The 21,372-nt window shown below is 40.8% G+C and overlaps 2 protein-coding genes across 2 annotated transcripts in view; one reads left to right on the top strand and one right to left on the bottom strand.

The window, feature by feature from the left end:
• Positions 1 to 19,420, bottom strand: part of SPMIP2 (sperm microtubule inner protein 2) — a 132,677-nt gene extending 113,257 nt beyond the window's left edge. The window contains exon 1 of the mRNA XM_011752878.3: positions 19,219 to 19,420. Coding sequence (XP_011751180.2) covers positions 19,219 to 19,282 — 64 coding nt within the window. The 5' untranslated portion in view covers positions 19,283 to 19,420. The remainder of the gene's footprint in view (positions 1 to 19,218) is intronic.
• Positions 13,898 to 14,138, top strand: LOC112427848 (translation machinery-associated protein 7-like). Its single transcript, XM_071092650.1, has one exon. The coding sequence runs from the start codon at positions 13,898 to 13,900 to the stop codon at positions 14,090 to 14,092; it is 195 nt and encodes a 64-aa protein (XP_070948751.1). The 3' UTR covers positions 14,093 to 14,138.
• Positions 19,421 to 21,372: the final 1,952 nt, after the last annotated feature.

The raw sequence follows: 21,372 nt of genomic DNA, 5'->3' as shown, positions 1-21,372 counted from the left end.
TGCAGCCTAGCTACTTCAAGCATGCTTGCCAGCTAAAAAAGGCTAAAGTGGGAGTTTAACTGGGCTTTCAATTTCGCTTTTTTGACAGCAGCCTGCCCCCGACGGAGACACTAGGTGAGCCACAGCTGGGCCACTGGAGAAGGGGGATAAATGCATTCCGTTTCAGTTGCGTGATTCCCTCCCATTGCTTCCCACAATGCATCTGTAACACCTTTACTTTTCCATTTCTGCTAGAAAGCAAATCTCTGTCTCTTCCAAAGGACAGTGAACATAAGTAACTACCACCCTGGAAAGCTCTGTGGGGAGCGATGAGACGGGAAGGGCCCAGGTGATTGGAGTATGGATTGGAGGGAGCAGGTGGGAGCTGTTTCTCTGAAATCTGCTTCTACATGTTGCCCTCAGCAGTCCTTTAGTAGTGAACAAATAGTATAAATCATTGAGAAAGCAGCAGTAGAGAAATGTTAGATGGGAAAGGAAAAAGGACTCCTCTACTTTCCATCGACATACCCTATTGCAGGCAAAGAAAAAGTGAGCAAAAATAGTATACAGTGATAAGTTCCTTCTGCAACTGCCTTTATGTGCTGAGATTATTATTGGCCCAGGTTAAGGATAAACAGTTATCCCAAATGACTCCCTGGATAGAACAGCCAATCAAACATATTAGTTAGTGCCTATGAACAGTAAGACAAAACACACACACACACACACAAAGGCCTTAGACTGCCAACTTCTCAAGCCCCTGCAAATCAGTTCATTCATTTACTCCTTCCTCCAACAATTATTTTTTTTTAAGAAACGGAGTCTCACTTCATTGCCCAAGCTGGAGTGCAGTGGTGCAATCATAGCTCACTACAGCCTTGAACTCCTGGGCTCAAGCGATTCCTCCCACCCCACCTAACAATCTTTTTAGTGTACTCTGTGTTGGACTGTTTTGTTGTGTCCTGAATGTCCTATCTCCCTATCCTTTAAACCTGGAGCCAAAAAGAGAGTTCCAGAAGTCCTGGTTCCCCAGCTGGAGTTGCCCAAATAGACCACTTCACAAGAAAGTTTCTGCCTGTGATACACCCAAGTGGATAGTCCTCCAACACCAGTGCAGGAAAGTGATTCAGATGCTGGGGAGCAAGCAAGAGCTCAGAGCCAAGGAGTCAAGCCAATGTGGGTTTGAGAATGGTAAAGAGGAAGTCTCGGGGCAGCTTACAAGATATACAGCGAGGCAAGACAAAGCAAGGTGTGGATAGAATAAGAATGCATCACACAAATCTAGGACTACTGTGTCTGCTTCAGGAGTGCATTGGGATGCTCCAGACACAGTCACTGGCCTTTAAAGTTGTCCACCAAGCTGGAAACCATGAGGATTAGTGGAACCCAAGGAGGTCTCTTATTGCCCCCAAGCCTCTAACACTGATGAAGTGGGTGGTTTGCACTGAAACTGGTGCCTTTCAACATGGGGCTGAACACCACCTGGCCCAGAAGCCAGTGACACCGAAGGAGGAGGCAGGGAAAGAGCTGGAGGTCGCTGTGGATGTGGCAGCTGCCCCACCACAGCAGAGGCAGCATATCAGTAACAGCCCACGTGGCTGCAGCAGCCCCTGGGGACCTGCACCTACCATTTGAGCTGTTGTATTGAAATGATACGTCTGCTGCTTCACTTCTGCTTTCCAAATTTCCCACAAAATGTCTCTTGTGGCCCAGACAAACCCAAAACTATGTAGGGAAGGGAATCTAGGACATGCAGCCCAATGGGCTCAGCTGACACAGTACGAACCTGCCACAGGCTGCGGCAAGCTCAGTCCAGCTAAGGCACTATGTTGTTTTCTAGTTTGCACTTTACATAATTTCTTTGACTTTAGTGTGAGGCAATATGTACTGATTAATGATAGAAACTGGACAAATACCTGGACAGCTTATCATTGAACATGGCAAAAAAGTGTCTAAACTATAAAAAGTGAAAGGAGATTGTATTGAATTTTTTGTCCCTAGGCAAGTATGATGGTTCAAAATGCTGGTCTTGTCCCCCTGGCAAAATGTGAAGCCATCCCTGAGTTACTGGAATCAATTTGTGATAAATTAATAGTCTTCTCCTTGGGTTTATAATGAAGTCAACAGGTGGTCTTGATAAAAGTCATCTTTAGTCAAGAAGAATAGCAAACCAGGCCGGGCGTGGTGGCTCACACCTGTAATCCCAGCACTTTGGGAGGCTGAGGCAAGTGGATCATGAGGTCAGGAGATCGAGACAATCCTGGCTAATACTAAAAATACAAAAAATTAGCCGGGCGTGGTGGCGGGCACCTGTAGTCCCAGCTACTCGGGAGACCGAGATGGGAGAATGACATGAACCCAGAAGGCGGAGAGCCGAGATCGCGCCACTGCACTACAGCCTGGGCAACAGAGCAAGACTCTGTCTCAAAAAAGAAAAAAAAAAAAAAAAGAATAGCAAACCATAGCTGGATAAATACACCAGTGAATGTCACCTGCCATAACTGCACAAGATTTCCTCAGAGTAGAGGTGGGTATCTACTTGGTGATATCTGTGGAATGGCCTCTGCATCTTTTCGTTTTTCTCTGATTGCAAGGGAGGAAGTCAGTAACGGCCTATAGATGCGGGAACTTTGCCTAGTACCCTAACATCACGAGTGCCTCCCCTTCTGTTTGGTGCTTATCTGAATTCTCTCTGCACTTGGAAGTGGATGTCATGGCACTGAAGAGGCTGCCTGGCCAGGGCAGCAAGTAAGGGTTAGAATTCAGGAGACCAGCTTAACCCAGTTTTAGCACTGAAAGTTCAATGTCCTGGGAATCCCTTCACCCTGAATACACTGGGACAATTGGTCAACCTACGCCAGAGTGTGGCTGTGGCAGGAACAAGGTTTTGCTGACCTGGACAACAGGAGAAACTAAAACCAGAAGAAAAGGCAAAGGAAATGTACAACGAGACGGATGCCAGCCATCTGGCCTGCTGGGTTTGCTGATTGGAGAGAGGGGAGACAGTAAATCAGTTCTGGGGGACAAAAAATTAGAGTTGATTTTTCTCTAAAAAATCAGAGAAGCTTTCATCAAGATTCCCTAAATGGGCCAGCCATGGTGGCTCACACTTGTAATTCCAGTACTTTGGGAGGGCGAGGCGGGTGGATCACTTGAGGTCAGGACTTCGAGACCAGCCTGGCCAATATGGTGAAACCCTGCCTCTACTAAAACTACAAAAATTAGCTGGCATGGTGGTGCATGCCTGTAACCCCAGCTACTCAGGAGACTGAGGCAGGAGAATTGCTTGAACCTGGGAGTCGGAGGTTGCAGTGAGCCAAGACTGTGCCACCGCACACCAGCCTGGGCAACAGAGCCAGACTCCATCTTTAAAAAAAAAAAAAAAATCCCTAAATGTCCTTTGGTAGCAATTTTTAATAATGTAACTAGAGACTAAGGTTTATGATTTTCTATGTGCAGCTTTTCCCTTTTCATTCTTCTTCCATCTCGGTGCAATTGTAGAAGAGAAAGAAGCTATGGAGAGATGGGCAGGGGGTGGGGTGGGGAGTAGAACAGAGGTTAAGGGTATATCAGTCATTTGGTGAGGATAGGAGATAGCAGAGGATCAAAATATTTGTCATCCCTTTTAATGAACAGACTATAGGGATGATGGTTATGGTAGAAGCTGTCTTGAAGCTGCCTTATGTTAGAGTCACTTGCTCAAAATTTTATATACTCAGTTGTGTCCAGCGGAGATGTGACAAAGTGAGCGCCCCACACTGAAGGATCCCTGCCCTTGGACCTTCTGCCCCTGAGCTGGTTAGAGGTGAGGGAGTCTTTTCCTTTCCAGTTATCTGCGAGGCTACCCTATGCCACCTTCTAGGAAGTCTGAACTCTGCTTTAACAGGTGGTCCTTACTTTTCATACAATACATAATTTTCTTAAGGCTACAGTCGCAGCCCCAAATGTGTGCCTCAACTTCCAAACATTTAAGCTAAGGCACTGTGCCACTTTTTGTTGTTGTTGTTGAGACGGAGTCTCGCTCTGTCGCCCAGGCGGGAGTGCGGTGGTGCGATCTCAGCTCACTGCAAGCTCTGCCTCCCGGGTTCACGCCATTCTCCTGCCTCAGCCTCCCAAGTAGCTGGGACTACAGGTGCCCACCACCACGCCCGGCTAATTTTTTGTATTTTTAGTAGAGACAGGGTTTCACCACGTTAGCCAGGATGGCCTCGATCTCCTGACTTCATGATCCACCCGCCTCGGCCTCCCAAGTGCCAGGATTACAGGCGTGAGCCACTGCCTCTGGCCTCTGCCGTTCTCTTAGGGGGTCTACAGTGGTGCAGCAATGGTTTACACATCTAGCTTCTGTCTGTGGTTCTGTCACTTCATCACACAGAAATGACTGGATAAACTCCCATCCAAATTTGGAGATAATCTGACTTAACTAAAAACTAGATGTTATGAATAAATCTCACAATTTTCTAGAGTCATCCTCCAAAGCCATTCAAACACAGGTTCAATAAGAGGCAGCTGTAATGGTCAATTGGAGAAAGCCATTCACATTCAGATGCTGTGGACCAGGACAACTGTGAGACCTCATCACAAAATCACAGAGGCAGAGGCTTTCAGTGTCCCGCATTGATTTGTGAATAAGCAGCCTCTCCATGCTGGTGCTCATGCCTCCGAGTGCTCCTGGGTGAGCAGCAGCAGGGAAACTGCTTATTTAACCATGATTAATGGGATTCTTGACCAATATATAGAATAACATAAATAACTTTATACTTGATGGTCTTCACACAAACAATCCATACATGTAGGCAATGATTTCACAGCACCTTCCTTCCTTCAGAAGCAGAAGTAGAATCAGCACAGTGTTATGGGATTTACTGCAAATCCTGATTTCCATCTCTATCTTTTGAGTAGTTTTATGCCTGGGTCAATGATATTATTTATTTTTAGCTCACTTACAAGAGAGTCTAAGAGACTCAGTTTGAGAAAAGAAAGAAATCCCCAAGATCTGGAACGGATTGTTTTGTATCCATGCAGACAAAAGGAGCTGGCATTCCTCAGGACATTTCCGTATCTCCAAGGGTGTACATACCCTGGTGAGGGGTGACGATGAGGAAGGTGAGTTTGGTTCAGTGGATCTTGCATTCTAAGTGACTATAGAATCCTCAGAAAAGGAAATAAATGAAATCTACCATGTCACTTCCTTGGTATGATCTGGAATCATAGATCATTTTATTTTTTAAACTCCTTTATTCAGCCCACATGATGAGCATGCCTACTTTGCTCTGTTTCCGTTTTATGAAAAGAGGGTGGTGATAGCTACTTAGCTTGTAAATGGACCTTTGAAAGAGTCTGGAAATCCCTAAAAGAAAGAGATGTGGGAGGTATTATTTCCTTGCAGTGAACACAGAATTTATGTAACCCAAATGCTACCAGCATTTATTAACTAACCTTCCCTTAACGTCAGATTTGTTTGCACAACTTTTGACTACTTAGATTCCTAATTATCCTGTCACCAGTGCCGTCATTCACTGGGCAGAAAACATATTCCATTTTTATATAATCATTTACAAAATGGCATTATACATGCTAATTTCAAAAATTAAGTTAAATAATAATTAAAATTAAAAGGATGTTCCCATCTTCTGATCTTCCTACTAAAATTAGATTGTAAAGAGCAGTGGAATTGGAGCACATGTGAGCTTCAAGGTGTAGAACATATACAGCTCCTACCGCTCTGGGTCTACCGTGTCTCCCACATGTGTCACTGGACTGCCTGCATCACAGTCTCCTGGTGTGCTTCTTTAACATGCAGGTTCCAAGGCCCCCAAAAAACAATTTGGGGTATAGGACCTGAGGCTCTGCATTCTTAAGTGTCTCCATAAGTGGTTCTTATGCATATTACATCTTGCTCTGCAATGTCCTAGACACGGATTGTGGTTAGCTCAGAGTCCCCTTCAGGAGGATTGTGATGGTTAATACCGTTTGTCAACCGGGCGTGGTGGCTCACGCCTGTAATCCCAGCACTTTGGGAGGCAGAAGTGAGCAGATCACGAGGTCAGGAGATCAAGACCATCCTGACCAACATGGTGAAACCCCGTCTCTACTAAAAATACAAAAATTAGCTGGGCATGGTGGCACCTGCCTGTAATCCCAGCTACTCAGGAGGCTAAGGCAGGATAATCCCTCGAACCAGAAAGTTGGAGGTTGCAGTGAGCCGAGATCACACCACAGCACTCCAGCCTGGTGACAAGTGACTCCGTTTCCAAAAAAAAAAAAAAATATATATATATATATATATATATAGTGTGTCAACTTGACTGGGCTAAAGGATGCTCAGAGAGCTTGTTAAATGTTTTTTCTGGGTGTGTCTGTGAGGGTGTTTCCAGAAGAGATTAACATTTGAATTGGTAAACTGAGGACAGAATACCCTCTCACCCATGTAGGGCATCATCCAATTCCTGGAGGGCATGAATAGAGCCAAAAAGTAGAAAAATGGCAAATTTGTGCTCCGCTTGGACCCTCAGAAGTCAGTGTTCCTGGTTCTCAGGCCTCGGGTTTGGAGTGGAACTGTACCACCGGCATTCCTGGTTCTGCTTACACACAGCAGACCATAGGATTTCTCCCCCATACTCACACAAGCCAGTCCCTCATTTGCTGTATCCTATAGGTTCTGCTTCTCTAAAGGACCCTGTGGTTATGTCACTTCATCACACAAAAATGACCAGACAAACTCCCATCCAAATTTGGACACAATCTGACTTAAATAAAAGCTAGATGTTATGAATAAATCTCACAAACTTCTAGAGTCATCCTCTAAAGCCACCAACAGAATGGCTGTATCATGGGCAGAATGTTCACAAAGAACCCCAAAACAGGATTAGGCTCACATTTTATGGCACACTGTATCTCTTTTTTCCTCAGTAACCACCCTTGCCCCCAACTGTGCATTTGTGAGTTTTGATCATTGTTTAATAAACTTAGAAGTTGCTGTACTTGTTCTAGCCATTTTGGGTTCCTGGCTCTGCCCTCAGGTCTCCACTCCTCCAGCCCGAGAAGGTCACCTGACTGCCAAGAATAAAGCTTAGAAATAAAGTAGATCTCTCCTCTCCTCCACCAGGTTTCCCAAGGCTGTTGTAGGTCCTTTTCAGAGCTACAGTTAGGCATCATCCTAGCTAGGAACTCAATTCTGCTCAGACTCAGCTCGGAAACGAAGTAGCTGGACGCCTTGTGATGTTTGTCCGGTTCAACCCTTACTACAGAGCAGGGGCGATCCATCTGCTGTTCATTTCTTCCTCTCAAATGACCACCTTCCTGCAATCCTGTCCTTTCCAGAAATTATCTCCTTTATTTTAGAAAGTGCTGCCTCTAATAAATGATTTGACCAACTAAATGATTTGATGTCTGTCAGTACCATTATTCTTGAAGGCATGGGTAATGTATCCACTGCAGACTTTTCCCTGAGGTATATTTTTCTAAAAGGTGATATCTTTGGTCAAAGGGGGCTTTTAATAGGCACAGTGAAAGGTTCTACCTTTTCTGAGATAATTGCTGGCAACTGGGGTTAGCAAGACAGTGAGGCATTTTATCCTTTATCACTTGCTGTGAATGAAATTGACTAGGATCATACACAGCAGGGGTCAAGGGTAAAGTGCTTCCTTGCTGGAGTTCAGCTTGTGCTACCTCTCATCTTGCAAGAAAGGGAAGAAAGGAAAGAGAAACCCACTCAAGGTAAACAGACAAAATGATGCCTGTAGTTAAAAGCTTTCCACCAGAGGCCCTTAATGAGATCTTTCTATTCTTTCTGAATGACATAGAGTTTTCATCAACCAAGATTATGTAAACTAATGAAGTTTATAGGCAGAATTCCAAACTCCGCTATTCTACTATAAAATATTTTTAATGGAACTTGTTTTTCTTTAACGTTATTTAGATCAGGTTTACAAGAAAATCCAAAAAGCCAATGTTTATCAGGATAATGATTAGCATCACAAATAACTTCATCTTCTAGGCCCAGTAGCCATCAGTTTACTTATATTGCTTGTGATCAATATACATATACATATAAAACACATATGAAGCCTACCACATGCCAGACACTAAGTACTCTGTACATATTACCCCACTAAATACCATATGAAGTAGATATTATTAAGGTCATTTTACAGATGGTATAACTGAGACACAGAGGGGTAAGTATCTTGTTCAAGGTCACAACAATAAGTAAATGGTGGAGCCAGAATAGTTTAGATCCTTGCTACTCAAAAGTGTGGTCTGAGAACAAGCAGGGTGGGCATCACCTGGGAGCTTGACGGAAACGCAGACTCTCAAGCTCACCCCAGTCTCACTCTGTTGCACAGGCTGGAGTGCAGTGGCATGATCTTGGCTCACTGCAACCTCTATCCCCAAGGTTCAAGTGATTCTCCTGCCGCAGCCTCCCAAGTACTGGGATTACAGGTATGAACCACCACACCTGGCTAATTTTTATATTTTTAGCAGAGACAAGGTTTCACCATGTTGGCCAGGCTGGTCTCGAGCTCCTGACCTCAAGTGATTCCCTGCAACCTCGGCCTCCCAAAGTGCTGGGATTACAGGCGTGAGCCAGCACACCCACCCCAGAATCTGCATTTTAACAAGCCTCTCGGGGGAATCATTTTTTAACAAGCCTCTCGGGGGAATCATTTCCACATTAAAGTTTTAAAACCATTTGCTTAAATAATCTTAGATTATTTCTTCCTGTACTTTAAAAACCTGCTTATGGCTTCAGACTTTGGGAAATAAGGTGTACTTGGTTGGCTTATTAAGAAAAAAATAGAATTTTAAGATGGTTTTGTGTCCTTTCCCCAGCACCAATCTCCCCCCAGATAATTAACTTCTCAAGAGAAACAAAAAAGCTTAAAAAATTATTAAATTCATATTATTTGCAGGTGCTTTCATTTCATTAAACCATGATAGAAAACCTTACAAAATATGTACTATATCCCCAAAATTACAGATTTTTTAATAACTGAGTCCAAAAGAGTTAAGGGGAAAGCCTACATTGGTGTCTAAGTTTACAGTTTTTGCTTCCTGAAGCAGGATCTTCATGCTTACACCCATTTCCTAGTAGGTAGCACAGGGCCTGGCACACAGTGAACAATCAACTTATCTTTAATTTAATAATTTTTTCACATCCTGTTTCAACAACAGAAACTTCTTTTTGCTTAATCAAAAGCATTTCACCCTGATTTAAAGAAGTGATACTCGCAGCATGCTGCTCAGGCCGACCCTGCTAAGCTTGTTCTGCACACCCTCCTGTGCCCACCACGGCCACTGTTCAGCAGCTGGAAGATGATGCCTAGTGGACAGCAAAGGCTTTGATGAATACATGAAGGAACTAGGAGTGGGAATAGCTTTGCGAAAAACGGGCACGATGGCCAAACCAGAGTGTATCATCATTTGTGATGGCAAAAACCTCACCATAAAAACTCAGAGCACTTAGAAAACAGCAGTTTTCTTGTACCCTGGGAGAGAAGTCTGAAGAAACTACAGCTCGTAGCAGAAAATCTCAGATTCTCTGCAACTTTACAGATGGAGCATTGGTTCAGCATCGGAGTGGGATGGGAAGAAAAGCACAATAATAAGAAAATTGAAAGATGGGAAATTTGTGGTAGACTGTGTCATGCACAATGTCACCTGTTCTCGGATCTATAAAAAAGTAGAATAAAAATTCCATCATCACTTTGGGTAGGAATTAGCTACGAGAATGAACAAGCTCAGTTCAATGGACATATCTCCATACTGCTTCTTTTTTTTTTTTTTTCATTACTGTGTTCAATTATCTTTATCACAAACATTTTACATGCAGCTGTTTCAGTATTGGGTTAATTAGGATCGTCCCTTTGGTTAATAAATAAATGTGTTTGCGCTAAAAAATAAAAAACAAAACAATGAAGAAGTGACATTAACATAACCTACAAAGTATCAACTCTGGAAATTTTTTTTTTTTTTTTTTTTTTGAGACGGAGTCTCGCTCTGTCACCCAGGCTGGAGTGCAGTGGCCAGATCTCAGCTCACTGCAAGCTCCGCCTCCCCGGTTCACGCCATTCTCCTGCCTCAGCCTCCCGAGTACCTGGGACTACAGGCGCCCGCCACCTCGCCCGGCTAGTTTTTTGTATTTTTTAGTAGAGACGGGGTTTCACCGTGTTAGCCAGGATGGTCTCGATCTCCTGACCTCGTGATCCGCCCGTCTCGACCTCCCAAAGTGCTGGGATTACAGGTTTGAGCCACCGCGCCCAGCCAACTCTGGAAAATTAAATAAAGCCATGGAAAGGCAAATAAATCCTCCTCCGTTCCATCTTAGCTTATGCAGTAATTATTTATATACATATATTTATACATTATATATATTTATATTTATGCATATATAAAACAAAACCAAGACAAAGGTTGGTTCAAGTGCTTTTCAAATGTATGGCGGCGGCCGGGCGCGGTGGCTCAAGCCTGTAATCCCAGCACTTTGGGAGGCCGAGACGGGCGGATCACGAGGTCAGGAGATCGAGACCATCCTGGCTAACACCGTGAAACCCCGTCTCTACTAAAAATACAAAAAACTAGCCGGGCGAGGTGGCGGGCGCCTGTAGTCCCAGCTACTCGGGAGGCTGAGGCAGGAGAATGGTGTAAACCCGGGAGGCGGAGCTTGCAGTGAGCTGAGATCCGGCCACTGCACTCCAGCCCGGGCTACAGAGCAAGACTCCGTCTCAAAAAAAAAAAAAAAAAAAAAAAAAAAATGTATGGCGGCAACTGATTTTTTTTCTGCAAATCACATCGTGTTGACTTAGATGACTAACAATTTAAGATAGGATTGATTTGGAGCTGCTGTCACCTATAGATAAGGCTTTCATGTAACATTTACAGTTTTGTAAAAGTAATAATACGCCTTATGAAAAGAACAGCGTTTGATGAAGGACAATGAATAAGGTCTCCCACTTTTGCTATTATGATAGCAATGCCTAATTATCTAATATGTCCTTAGCAAATAAATCACTGCAACTGGATATGATTAAGCTAACTAGATGTTTGGCAATTTTGTTTTAAATAAATCGCCTATTATATTCTATCAGAAGATCATTTCCAACTATCTTAGCTTTTAATTTATTATTTTTGAATAGGCTGAAGAATCATGGTAAGGATATATGTATATTGTCTATAATATATCTTAAAATAATAGAACAAATTTTGATTCAGGGCAAACTGCATGCTATGACAACAGAATAAAATGCAGGTAAAAATAAAAATAGAGAAATAAAATGCAGTTTAGTCAACCAAATGTTTCAGTACCATTAAAATGTGTAAGCTTTTGTCATGAGGTAGTTTTTAAAAATCGAAAAGAGTTGCCTTGTGGATTACAGTGCTGGGACTTAAGCTGAATTGCAGTAGGACTATTTTATTATTTCTTCAAACAGGAAACCACTGGCAATTCAGTGTGAAGTCATTTTCTATTTTTAAAATAATTGAATCTGAGACATAACTATTAGTATGACAGTTTCACAGAGCAAAAAATAAGATGAATAAGTGGGTCTGAAATGCTGGCTAATGGAGCAATACATTTTGAAATTACATATACATTTATGTACTTCTCCTACCACTTACAGTTTCATTCATCATATCGTTTTCTGGCCATTTCCTAGAGAGTATTTCCAATTCTAATGTATTTCTAACAGAAATTTCATGCTGTGGTCACTCCATTGTAAGGCAGAGTTCTGTAATATTTCTGGTTTACATGAGCAGATTTTCTGGTAGGTATATGATGACTGACTAAATATATTAATACTTTTATTTAGTCAGTAATCTGGATGTAAGGCACATAAATACCCCATACAAACAGGGAGCAGGCAGAGGCTTCCATCCTTCTGATCAAGGCTGTGTGGCCTTCAGCAAGTCATTTAACTTACCTGAACCCTGAGGATTCCCATCTGAAAAAATAGGTTAAATGAGATTATCTGTTATAGTGCCATTTAAATTTTATGTCTTATATTGACTACTCATTAATTATATTTAATTTGAGCCAAGTAGGAATTAATGAAGAAAAATCTGAATTAAAGAATGTATTTTTAAATAAATGTAATTTTTCAACATTTTTTTTTCCTTTGAGATAGGGCCTTGCTCTGTTGCCCAGGCTGGAGTACAGTAGTGTGATCACAGCTCACTGCAGCCTCAACCTCCCAGGCCCAAGCTACCCTCTGGCACAGCCTTCTGAGTAGTGTAGTAGGTGTGCACCACCACACTCGGCTGATTTTTAAAATTTTTTTGTAGAGATGAACTCCTCTTTGTTGTCCAGGCTGGTCTCAAACTCCTGGGCTCAAGTGATCCTCCCACCTCTTCCTTCCAAAATGTGAGGATTATAGGTGTGAGCCACCACATTCAGCCCAAGTTTTAAACTTAAAAATTGCATAGGACCTGGAACTGGGTAAACAAATTAATGTCATTTGTATGTAAACAGATGTTTTAAAAATATATAACCATTCTTTAAAGCAGTTTTTAAATTTTCTTCCTAATTTTGTTTATAAGGTTTTTATAGGAAAATCTTTGTAATACAAAAATAACATTATCTAGGCAGGGTGCAGTGGCTCACACCTGTAACCCAGCACTTTGGGAGGTGAAGGCGGGTGGATCACTTGAGTTCAGGAGTTTGAGACCAGCCTAGCCAACACGGCGAAACCCCATCTCTACTAAAAATACAAAAATTAGCTGGGCGTGGTGGAGCATACCTGAAATCCCAGCTACTGGGGAGGCTAAGGCAGGAGAATCCAGGCTGAACCCAGGAGGCAGAGATTGCAGTGAGCTGAGATCGTGCCACTGCACTCCAGCCTGGGCAACAGAGCAAGACTCCGTCTCAAAAAAACAAACTAACATTATTATAAAATCTCCTCACTATGTCATTATAGAACTTAGCAAATTGGCAGTAAAACATCTGTAGAAGAATAGCCAGCAAATACACGTTGGAAAAGTACTGATGATTAGCTTGCCCTATTAGATTAAAACTCACAGTTATCAAAAACATGGATTATAGAAATCAGAACAGCATCTGACTGTGGGAGGATTGACTGGGAAAGGACATACATGAACTTTTTTAGAGTGATAAAAATATTCACTGTCTTAATCTAAAAGTGCATACGTAAAGGTGCTCACTTTGTAAAATGTTATCAAGCTAAGACAAATTAACGTACTTAATGGAGTATGTTATATATCAACTTTTTAACAAGGTTTTAAAAGTTGGATCCACTGATAGTTTTTTCAGAAAATTTCGATTCCTTTATTAATTGAAAACTAAATAAATTCCAAGATCCATCTGCAATGTAGGAAGTAACTTATGCTCTATGATACTCAAAAAGAAGAGAAATGAGTGGGAAACAAAACAAAACATATGGCTGAGTTTTGTGTAGTGTTATGTGAGATAATTTCCCATTAGTTCTCAGGGTTTTTGGAATTGGATTTGTGTTTCGTTTGGATGCCACACTATGCTGCGATGGATATTTAGATTGAGCAAATCAACCCTATTATGTTCTGGTTATCCAATAGATTTTAAGCTTCCAGAAAAAAGAGAACTTTTTTCATGTATATTTTTGTATCCTCCCATGCTCATGGACAAGTTTTTAGTATTTAATTGGCATTCAATTTGTTAAATTGGATTTCAAATATGTAGGATAAAAAATTAGCATCAAAAATGTATTTTAAAAAGAAATATATCAAAATTTGATAGAAAAATAAGACTTGATAAGTGATCAAATTAGTTAAGTAGTCAAGGTATACTAGATAAATACATACTGTGAATCATCACATAGAATAATGAAGTCTCAGTAGAAATTTTTAAAAATGAAATTTAAAATAATTGTAGTTATAAATGACAAATAAAAGAATAGTGTTGGCAGGGGAAGGGACGGCAGGCGCCATGTCTGGCTGTGAAGGTGGCAAGAAGAAGCCACTGAAACAGCCCAAGAAGCAGGCCAAGGAGATGGACGAGGAAGATAAGGCTTTCAAGCAGAAACAAAAAGAGAAGCAGAAGAAACTCGAGGAGCTAAAAGCAAAGGCTGTGGGGAAGGGGCCCTTGGCCACAGGTGGAATTAAGAAATCTGGTAAAAAGTAAGCTGTTCCTTGTGCCTAAGGAGATGGTGACCCTTTATTTCATCCATATTTAAGCATCTGTATTCCCTGCCATCACATCTTTTGCCACCTATAGCTGGAATTAAGTGTTGTTTTGGAGCTGTTGTACATTTAAGAATAAACTTTCGTAAAAAACAAACAAAAAAAAGAATAGTGTTGGCTGGGTGCGGGGGCTCATGACTACAATCCCAGCACTTCGGGAGGCCGAAGTGGGCAGATCCCTTGAGCCCAGGAGTTCGAGAGCAGCCTGGGCAATATGGTGAAATATGGTGAAACCCCATCTCCACAAAAATACAAAAATTAATCAGGAGTGATGGCACACGCCTATAGTCCCAGCCACTCGGGAGGCTGAGGTGGGAGGATCACCTGAGCCCAGGGAGGCCAAGGCTGCAGTAATCCATAATCGTGCCACTGCACTCTAGCCTGGGCGACAGAGCGAAACCCTCCCTCAAAGGAAAAAAAAAGAAAGAGTAGTGTTATGCCTATGCCAAGAGAAAGCAACATTTCATTTATTTATTTATTTATTTATTTATTTATTTATTTATTTGAGACAGAGTATCACTCTGTTGCCCAGGCTGGAGTGCCACGGTGCAATCTTGGCTCACTGCAACTCCACCTTCTGAGTTGAAGCAATTCTTACGCCTCAGCCTCTTGAGTAGCTGGGATTACAGGGGTGCACCACCACTCCCAGCTAATTTTTGAATTTTTAGTAGAGATGGGGCTTCACCATGTTGGTCAGGCTGGTCTTAAACCCCTGACCTCAAGTGATCCACCTGCCTCAGCCTCCCAGGTGCTGGGATTACAGGGCGTGAGCCACCACGTCCAGTCAAAATTTCACTTTAAAATTAAATTAGAAATCAATAAAAATCCTATGAAACTCTTAAAAGTGCTTTAAAGTAGCTCTCAGAATGGCTGCGAAATTCCTCAGTATTTTCTCATCCTCTCTATATATTTTTTTACATTATCGACATCCAAAATAATTTTTTAATGATTTCTCATGATATTTTATTGTCTTATGTTAATTATTAATAGTGACAAGATATTTTTCAAGTTTTTATCACAATTACACAATATTTGCATGGATTAAATCAATCTTTTGTTTGCCTAGCCTGGGTACTTCGCTCAAACTAATGTTTTCGTGAAAACATGGGCTTTATATTAAGAACAGTTCCAAACATGGAGGAAAGAGCTCCAAGCCCCAATAGGTTAGAAAGGTAGTAAGTGATGGGCCTTATAGGAGTTAAAATTATTATTCTTGAACAGCTTAAAATTTGATTTCTGTGAATTGATTGCAGTACCATTTAAGACATAAGCATCCCTAAAGAGTTGAACTTGGCTATAATCAAGCCTGTAGAGCCAAATTCAGTTTACAGAGAATAAAGGAACAAGTTAAATGATATGAGAAGGAAGTAATTGACAAATTCAGAATGTGGACATCTCTGCACCATAACTGATCCAGTTTCTGCAACACGTAAATGTCAGGGAAAAAAGGGAAGACTGCATCAGTTTAAAAGAGACAAAAACAGAAAACACAACTGAATGCAATGTGTGTTGGATCCTTAATTCTCAAAATCAACTGTAAAAACACATTTTAGAAACAATCAGGAAAATTTTATTATGGAGTTGTTAATTACATGATGCCAAAGGATAGTTATTAATTTTGTTAGGTGCAGTCACGGCAATGTGGCCATGTAAGAATAAGTTCATATTTTTTGAGATGCACAATAAAATATGTAAGTGAAATAATGAGATATCTGAGCTTAAAATATATTGCACAAGAAAAAGACAGGAGAGATGTGAGTCAAATGTGGCAAAATTTTGATAAATGTTGAATATGGGTGACAGGTAAGTGGGAGTTCATTGGGGTGTTTTAAAATAGTCGCAATAAAATTTGTAAAAGGCAAAGGCAAAAAAGGATTCATATCTACATCTTCAAAGTAAATAAAAACGATTTCAAAAAATATTGGTGGGGGCCAGTTGTGGTGGCTCATGCCTGTAATCCCAGCACTTTGGGAGGCCGAGGCAGGCGGATCACTGGAGGTCAGGAGTTCGAGACCAGCCTGGCCAACATGGTGACACCCCATCTCTACTAAAAATACAAAAAATTAGTGGGCATGGTGGCTCGCATCTGTAATTCCGGCTACTTAGGAGGCTGAGGCACGAGAATCACTTGAACCCTGGAGGGAGAGATTGCAGTGAGCTGAGATCATACCACTGCCCTCCAGCCTGGGCAACAGAAGGAGACTGTCTCAAAAACAAACAAACAAAAAAAAAATTGTTGGGCTTTAATACATATACATTGTTCATAGTATACACAATCCTCTAAAGCTTGTGGCATTAATAAGTTATATATCTGTTTGTATCTTTCACCTGCTAATTCTGCTCTCTCTATATATACCACAAGAATATAAGAGAACAAGAAAAATAATGTATGCAAAGTATTCATACAAATTTGTAACAGTAAAAATTAGGAAATTATAAAATACAGGAGGCTATGAAGCTAAGTATTATATGTCAGTATAATGAAAAACAGAAATCTATCAAAGGTGACAAGAATTTGAACTACGTAAATACATAAAACTAAGTATATACTCTGGCATAAGTTAGAAGAAATTTTAAGTATTAATGAAGACTCTTGCACAGTTCCAAATGACAGAAAACCCAACCCAAACTGGCTAAGGAAAAGAGGAAATTTATTGGCTGATGAAAATTAAAACTTAAAAAGGCACAAAAATCTCATCAAGATAGATCATAGACCTAAATGAAAATGTAACATTGTAAAATGTCTAAAAGAAAACACAGGATAAAAATCTAAATGACCTTTTTTTTTTGGTAAAAAAGTAAAAAACAGACAATACCAAAGGCTGACAAGGATGCAAAGCAACAAGGACTCTCATTCATTGCTAATGGAAATGCAAAATAGTATAGCTAGTTTAGAAGACAGTTTGGCTTAACACAGGATCCAGCAATTACTCTCCTAGGTATTTATCCAGTTGATTTGAAAACATATCCATGCAAAAAGCTGCACATAAATGTATACAGAAGCATTTCTCACAATTGTCAAAAACTGGAAGCCACCAAGATGTCTTTCGATAGGTGAAGGGATGAACAAATTGTGACACATCAGCACAGTGAAATATTATTCAGTGGTAAAAAGAAATAAGCTATCAAACCATGAAAGGATGTGGAGAAGCCTTAAAATGATATTGATAAGGAAAAGAAGCCAATCTGAAAAGACTACATACCGTATAACTCCAGCTCTATGACATTCAAGAAAAGGCAAAACTGTGGAGACAGTGAAAAGATCAGTGGTTGCCAGGAGCTAGGGGAAAAGGGGGAGGAGGGAATGAATAGGTGAAGCATAGGAGATTTTTTAAGTGGTGAAACTATAATGTATGGTACTATAATGGTGAATACATGGTTCTATTAATTTGTCAAGACTCCCATATACTTAATAGCATAAAAAGCAAACCTTAATGGATGCAAATTAAACAAACATTATTTAGGAAATTGTGGGATTTCAGGAAGGAATTCAGACTGTGACAAGAAAATCTTACTGTATTACAAGGGCATAAAACAACCTTACTGAAGAGGCTAGAAAGAAAATGTGCTGACCTAAATAACTTTGGAGATGAATAGTTTGTAAGAATAAAGGCAAAAGGAATTGCAGATAAGCAGGGTACTCTAGTTGACAAAGTCCTTCTCACAGGAGTAAAAAAGGGGTAAGAGTGAGGAAAGAGATGGTTTCCCCAGAGCCAGTGAGTCACAAGAAGGGGAGTGGATGAGATGGATAATGAGCAACACAAATCGTAAATGCCCACCAGAAACACGCATTTGATTATTTTTCTGTAACATTGTAAAATATGCTCACAATTTGGAAAAATAAATAAATAAATAAGGCCAGGCACGGTGGTTCTCGCCTGTAATCCCAACACAGGCGGGTGGATCACTTGATGTCAGGAGTTCAAGACCAGCCTAGTCAACATGGTAAAACTCCATTTCTACTAAAAGTACAAAATAAATAAATAAATAAATAAATAAACAACCAGGCATGGCAGCATGTGCCTGCAGTCCTAGCTACTCGGGAGGCTGAGGCAGGAGAATCACTTGAACCTGGGAGGTGGAGGGTGCAGAGAGCCAAGATCGTGCCATTGCACCCCAGCCTGGGTAACAGGGAGAGACTCTGTCTCAAAAAATAAATAATTTGGAAAAAAAGGAAATAAGATGAAGTTTAGTTTATGTCTTACAGACTTACCACAACTAGTCATATTCTACTTTTTAGATTTTATTGTAATTTCACACAAACTACCCAAATCATTTAAAGTAGTTGAACAAACAAAACGAAAACCAATAACTTTACTATGCTTAATGCGTATCTTGCTCAAATTTTTATCAAGCAAATATGTCAAGTTTATAATATTTGTAACTTTATAATATTATGAGAAGCTTAAATCAGTGTTAATAAAAATTTGAAGAAAAGTATGTTTTTTATTACATCGAAGAAGTTTCTCTGGCACAAACCATAAAAGCTATGCTAATTCAAAGATTCCTTTGTGAAAGTTACCTCAGATGTAGTGACAAGTGCTGCGTTAAAGACGTGTTTATGGCGACAAGATGTTGATGATCAGACTGAGTGGGCATAATGAGACAGCAGTATCACGTCAATTAAACATCGGCGGGCCAGGCACGGTGGCTCACGCCTGTAATCTCAGCATTTTGGGAGGCCAAGGCGGGTAGATCACCTGAGGTCAGGAGTTCAAGGTCAGCCTGGCCAACATGGTGAAACCCTCGTCTTTACAAAAATACAAAAATTAGCTGGGCATGATGGCAGCTGCCTGTCATCCCAGCTACTCAGGAAGCTGACGCTGGAGAATCTCTTGAACCCAGGAGGCGGAGATTGCAGTGAGCCGAGATCACACCACTGCACTCCAGCCTGGGAGACAGAGCGAGACTCTAGCTCAAAAAAAAAAAAAAAAAACCCAAAAAAGAAACAAACAAACAAAAACGTATGTGATCATTTCATTGTTATATCCATTATATAAAATCATATATGTGAGAGAAAAAGCAAATTTAGATCTCTTTGTGAACGCATACACAAAAACGATTTACCTGTAAAAATCATTTGTTTTCCCACAGTAGTAGATGTTGGCTTTTGGTATGTTACAGATGCCATGGCTAAAGTCTTAACTGTGCTACTGGATTTTATTCTTCGGCTTCTTCAAATCAGTTAAGCTGCACCAGAAAGAATGAAAGACTCTGCAGTCCTTCCTCTCCCTGCCTGTGACCTGAACCAGGTGGTTGCTAACGACTCTTTATGACAGGGAGATAGAATGTTCCTCCCAGCAGAGTTCCGCATTCCAATCTCCAGGAGCAGAGAGATACTGCTGTAGCCTTCCCAGAACTTGCATCCAGTAATAACTTTTCCTTATTTGTCAATATCAAGTCAGAATACACTTGTTCACAGGTACTAGATCCAGTTCGAGCTTATGTCCCAGATAATCCGGCAGGCTCGGTCACTACTGTCTTTCAACATTTCACAAAGAATGTCTTGCAGAAATATGTTATAGCAAAAAACAAAAAGCCCCCACAAACTGTGTTTAAATATATTTGACCAACACTGGCAAGATAAAATACAGTAAAAAATAACATTAATAAATTAATGAGATAATTACACACAGATGTATATATAGATATATTTCCAGTCTCATATTTCAGTCCCTCCTTAAACACCGCCTGTGCTTTGGTCATGTCAATTTATCTGTGGTTCTCAATCTGTGCAATGCTTTTTCATTGTTCTGAGTCTTTATACATACAATTTGCTCTTCCTGTAATGCAAATATTTCTTGTCCTCTGACAGCCAAGGCCCACATCTGCTCTTCCAGGAGGATGTCTGTAGACATAGCTAAGTGCTTTCTTCTTCATGTCCCTTTAACCTCTTTAGCACTGTGTTTAGACCTATCTTTTTAACTTACCACTTTAATTATTTGTCTATTTTATCGACCTCCCCACTAGAATCTGACTTCTAGGAGTTTATGGTAAAAGTATACTTATTTATATTTCAATTTCTAGAGACTGGTATGCAATAAATAGTTAATAGATGTTTGTGGGATGAATAAGTGTATGATCAGTAATTCTAGCTTGCACAGAAATATATCGACTACCTGATAATCCATTGAGATAAATTCTAACAGTAATTTTGTATTCAACACTAATATATGGAGTTCTCTACTGTAAATATAATACCTTTTATATTTTGAGAATTATAAGAAAAATACTATATTAACTCTGGAAAGGCTTACAGTAGGCTTATGGTAGGTAAAGAGATGCGCTACTCAGGTAGGTTCCCCTTCAAGGAAGGGCTTATAACCCAGCTGGAGGAAGGACTGTCAGCAGACAGTGTCCAGCTGTCAGCACCTTCAGGGTCTGCTTTGCCTGCAGAGAGCAGCCTCCTCTGTCTGAGGTCAAGCCTTTTCCAGGGGAGCCTATGTCAGGTGACTGAATGAGGTAGGGGTATAAGGACCAGTCATTTCTCACCAGGTTGGTCAAGGCTGTGTTGAGCCCTTACAGTTCGTCTTCCTCTGATCAATCCTGCTTCCTCTCCTTTCCTCTCACAGGTATTGAACCCAAATAACCACCTTGCCCCCCACTTCCAGAGAAACTGACCTGAGATAACTAGACAGCGTAAGCACATATGCACAAATGTATTATACAAGAGTGCTTCTCATTTTAACCACTCAACCCTCCTAACCAGAAACTGAATATATTTCCCCACTGTGGGCAACTAGAATCAGTCGCTGTTGTGTTACTGATCTTTGGTGTCCTTTTCTTTGGTCCTGACCTGAATTACATTCTTCTTTACCTTCCTACGGCCCGCTACAGTTTCAGAAGCTTTCCTACTCTTTCTGCTGTTAACTAATTCTAGTTCCTATAGTCAAGGGCTCTCTATCTCTAGCTGAAAGTATCTTTCTTTGAAAAGTTCCTAGTTATGTCTTTGAAACTACCATTTTCCAAGGCACCCAACTTTGAACATTCCTAGAAGAGAGAAGCCTGCTCACGTCACTTGTGGTTTTAAGGGTGCTGAGAAGAGAAAGGAAGAAGGAACCTAAATGAAGAAAGTAATTCTTTGGTAAACAAGGCAGAAAATAAATTAGATCTTGGCTTTTGTTGGAGGACTTCCCATTAACCCTTCAGGGGAAATGCGGGCTTCTGCTTTGCCTTTGAGGCTGTTACAAACTCTACTCTGTCGTAGGCTTACGGTCAGAC

The sequence above is a fragment of the Macaca nemestrina genome, chromosome 3 (genome assembly GCF_043159975.1).
Source record: "Macaca nemestrina isolate mMacNem1 chromosome 3, mMacNem.hap1, whole genome shotgun sequence".
NCBI lineage: Eukaryota > Metazoa > Chordata > Mammalia > Primates > Cercopithecidae > Macaca > Macaca nemestrina.
This window is presented reverse-complemented; position numbering and strand designations above follow the sequence as displayed.

Excerpts from the sequence above, each read along its gene's own strand:
- LOC112427848 (XM_071092650.1), top strand. The coding sequence starts at position 13,898 with ATGTCTGGCTGTGAAGGTGGCAAGAAGAAGCCACTGAAACAGCCCAAG.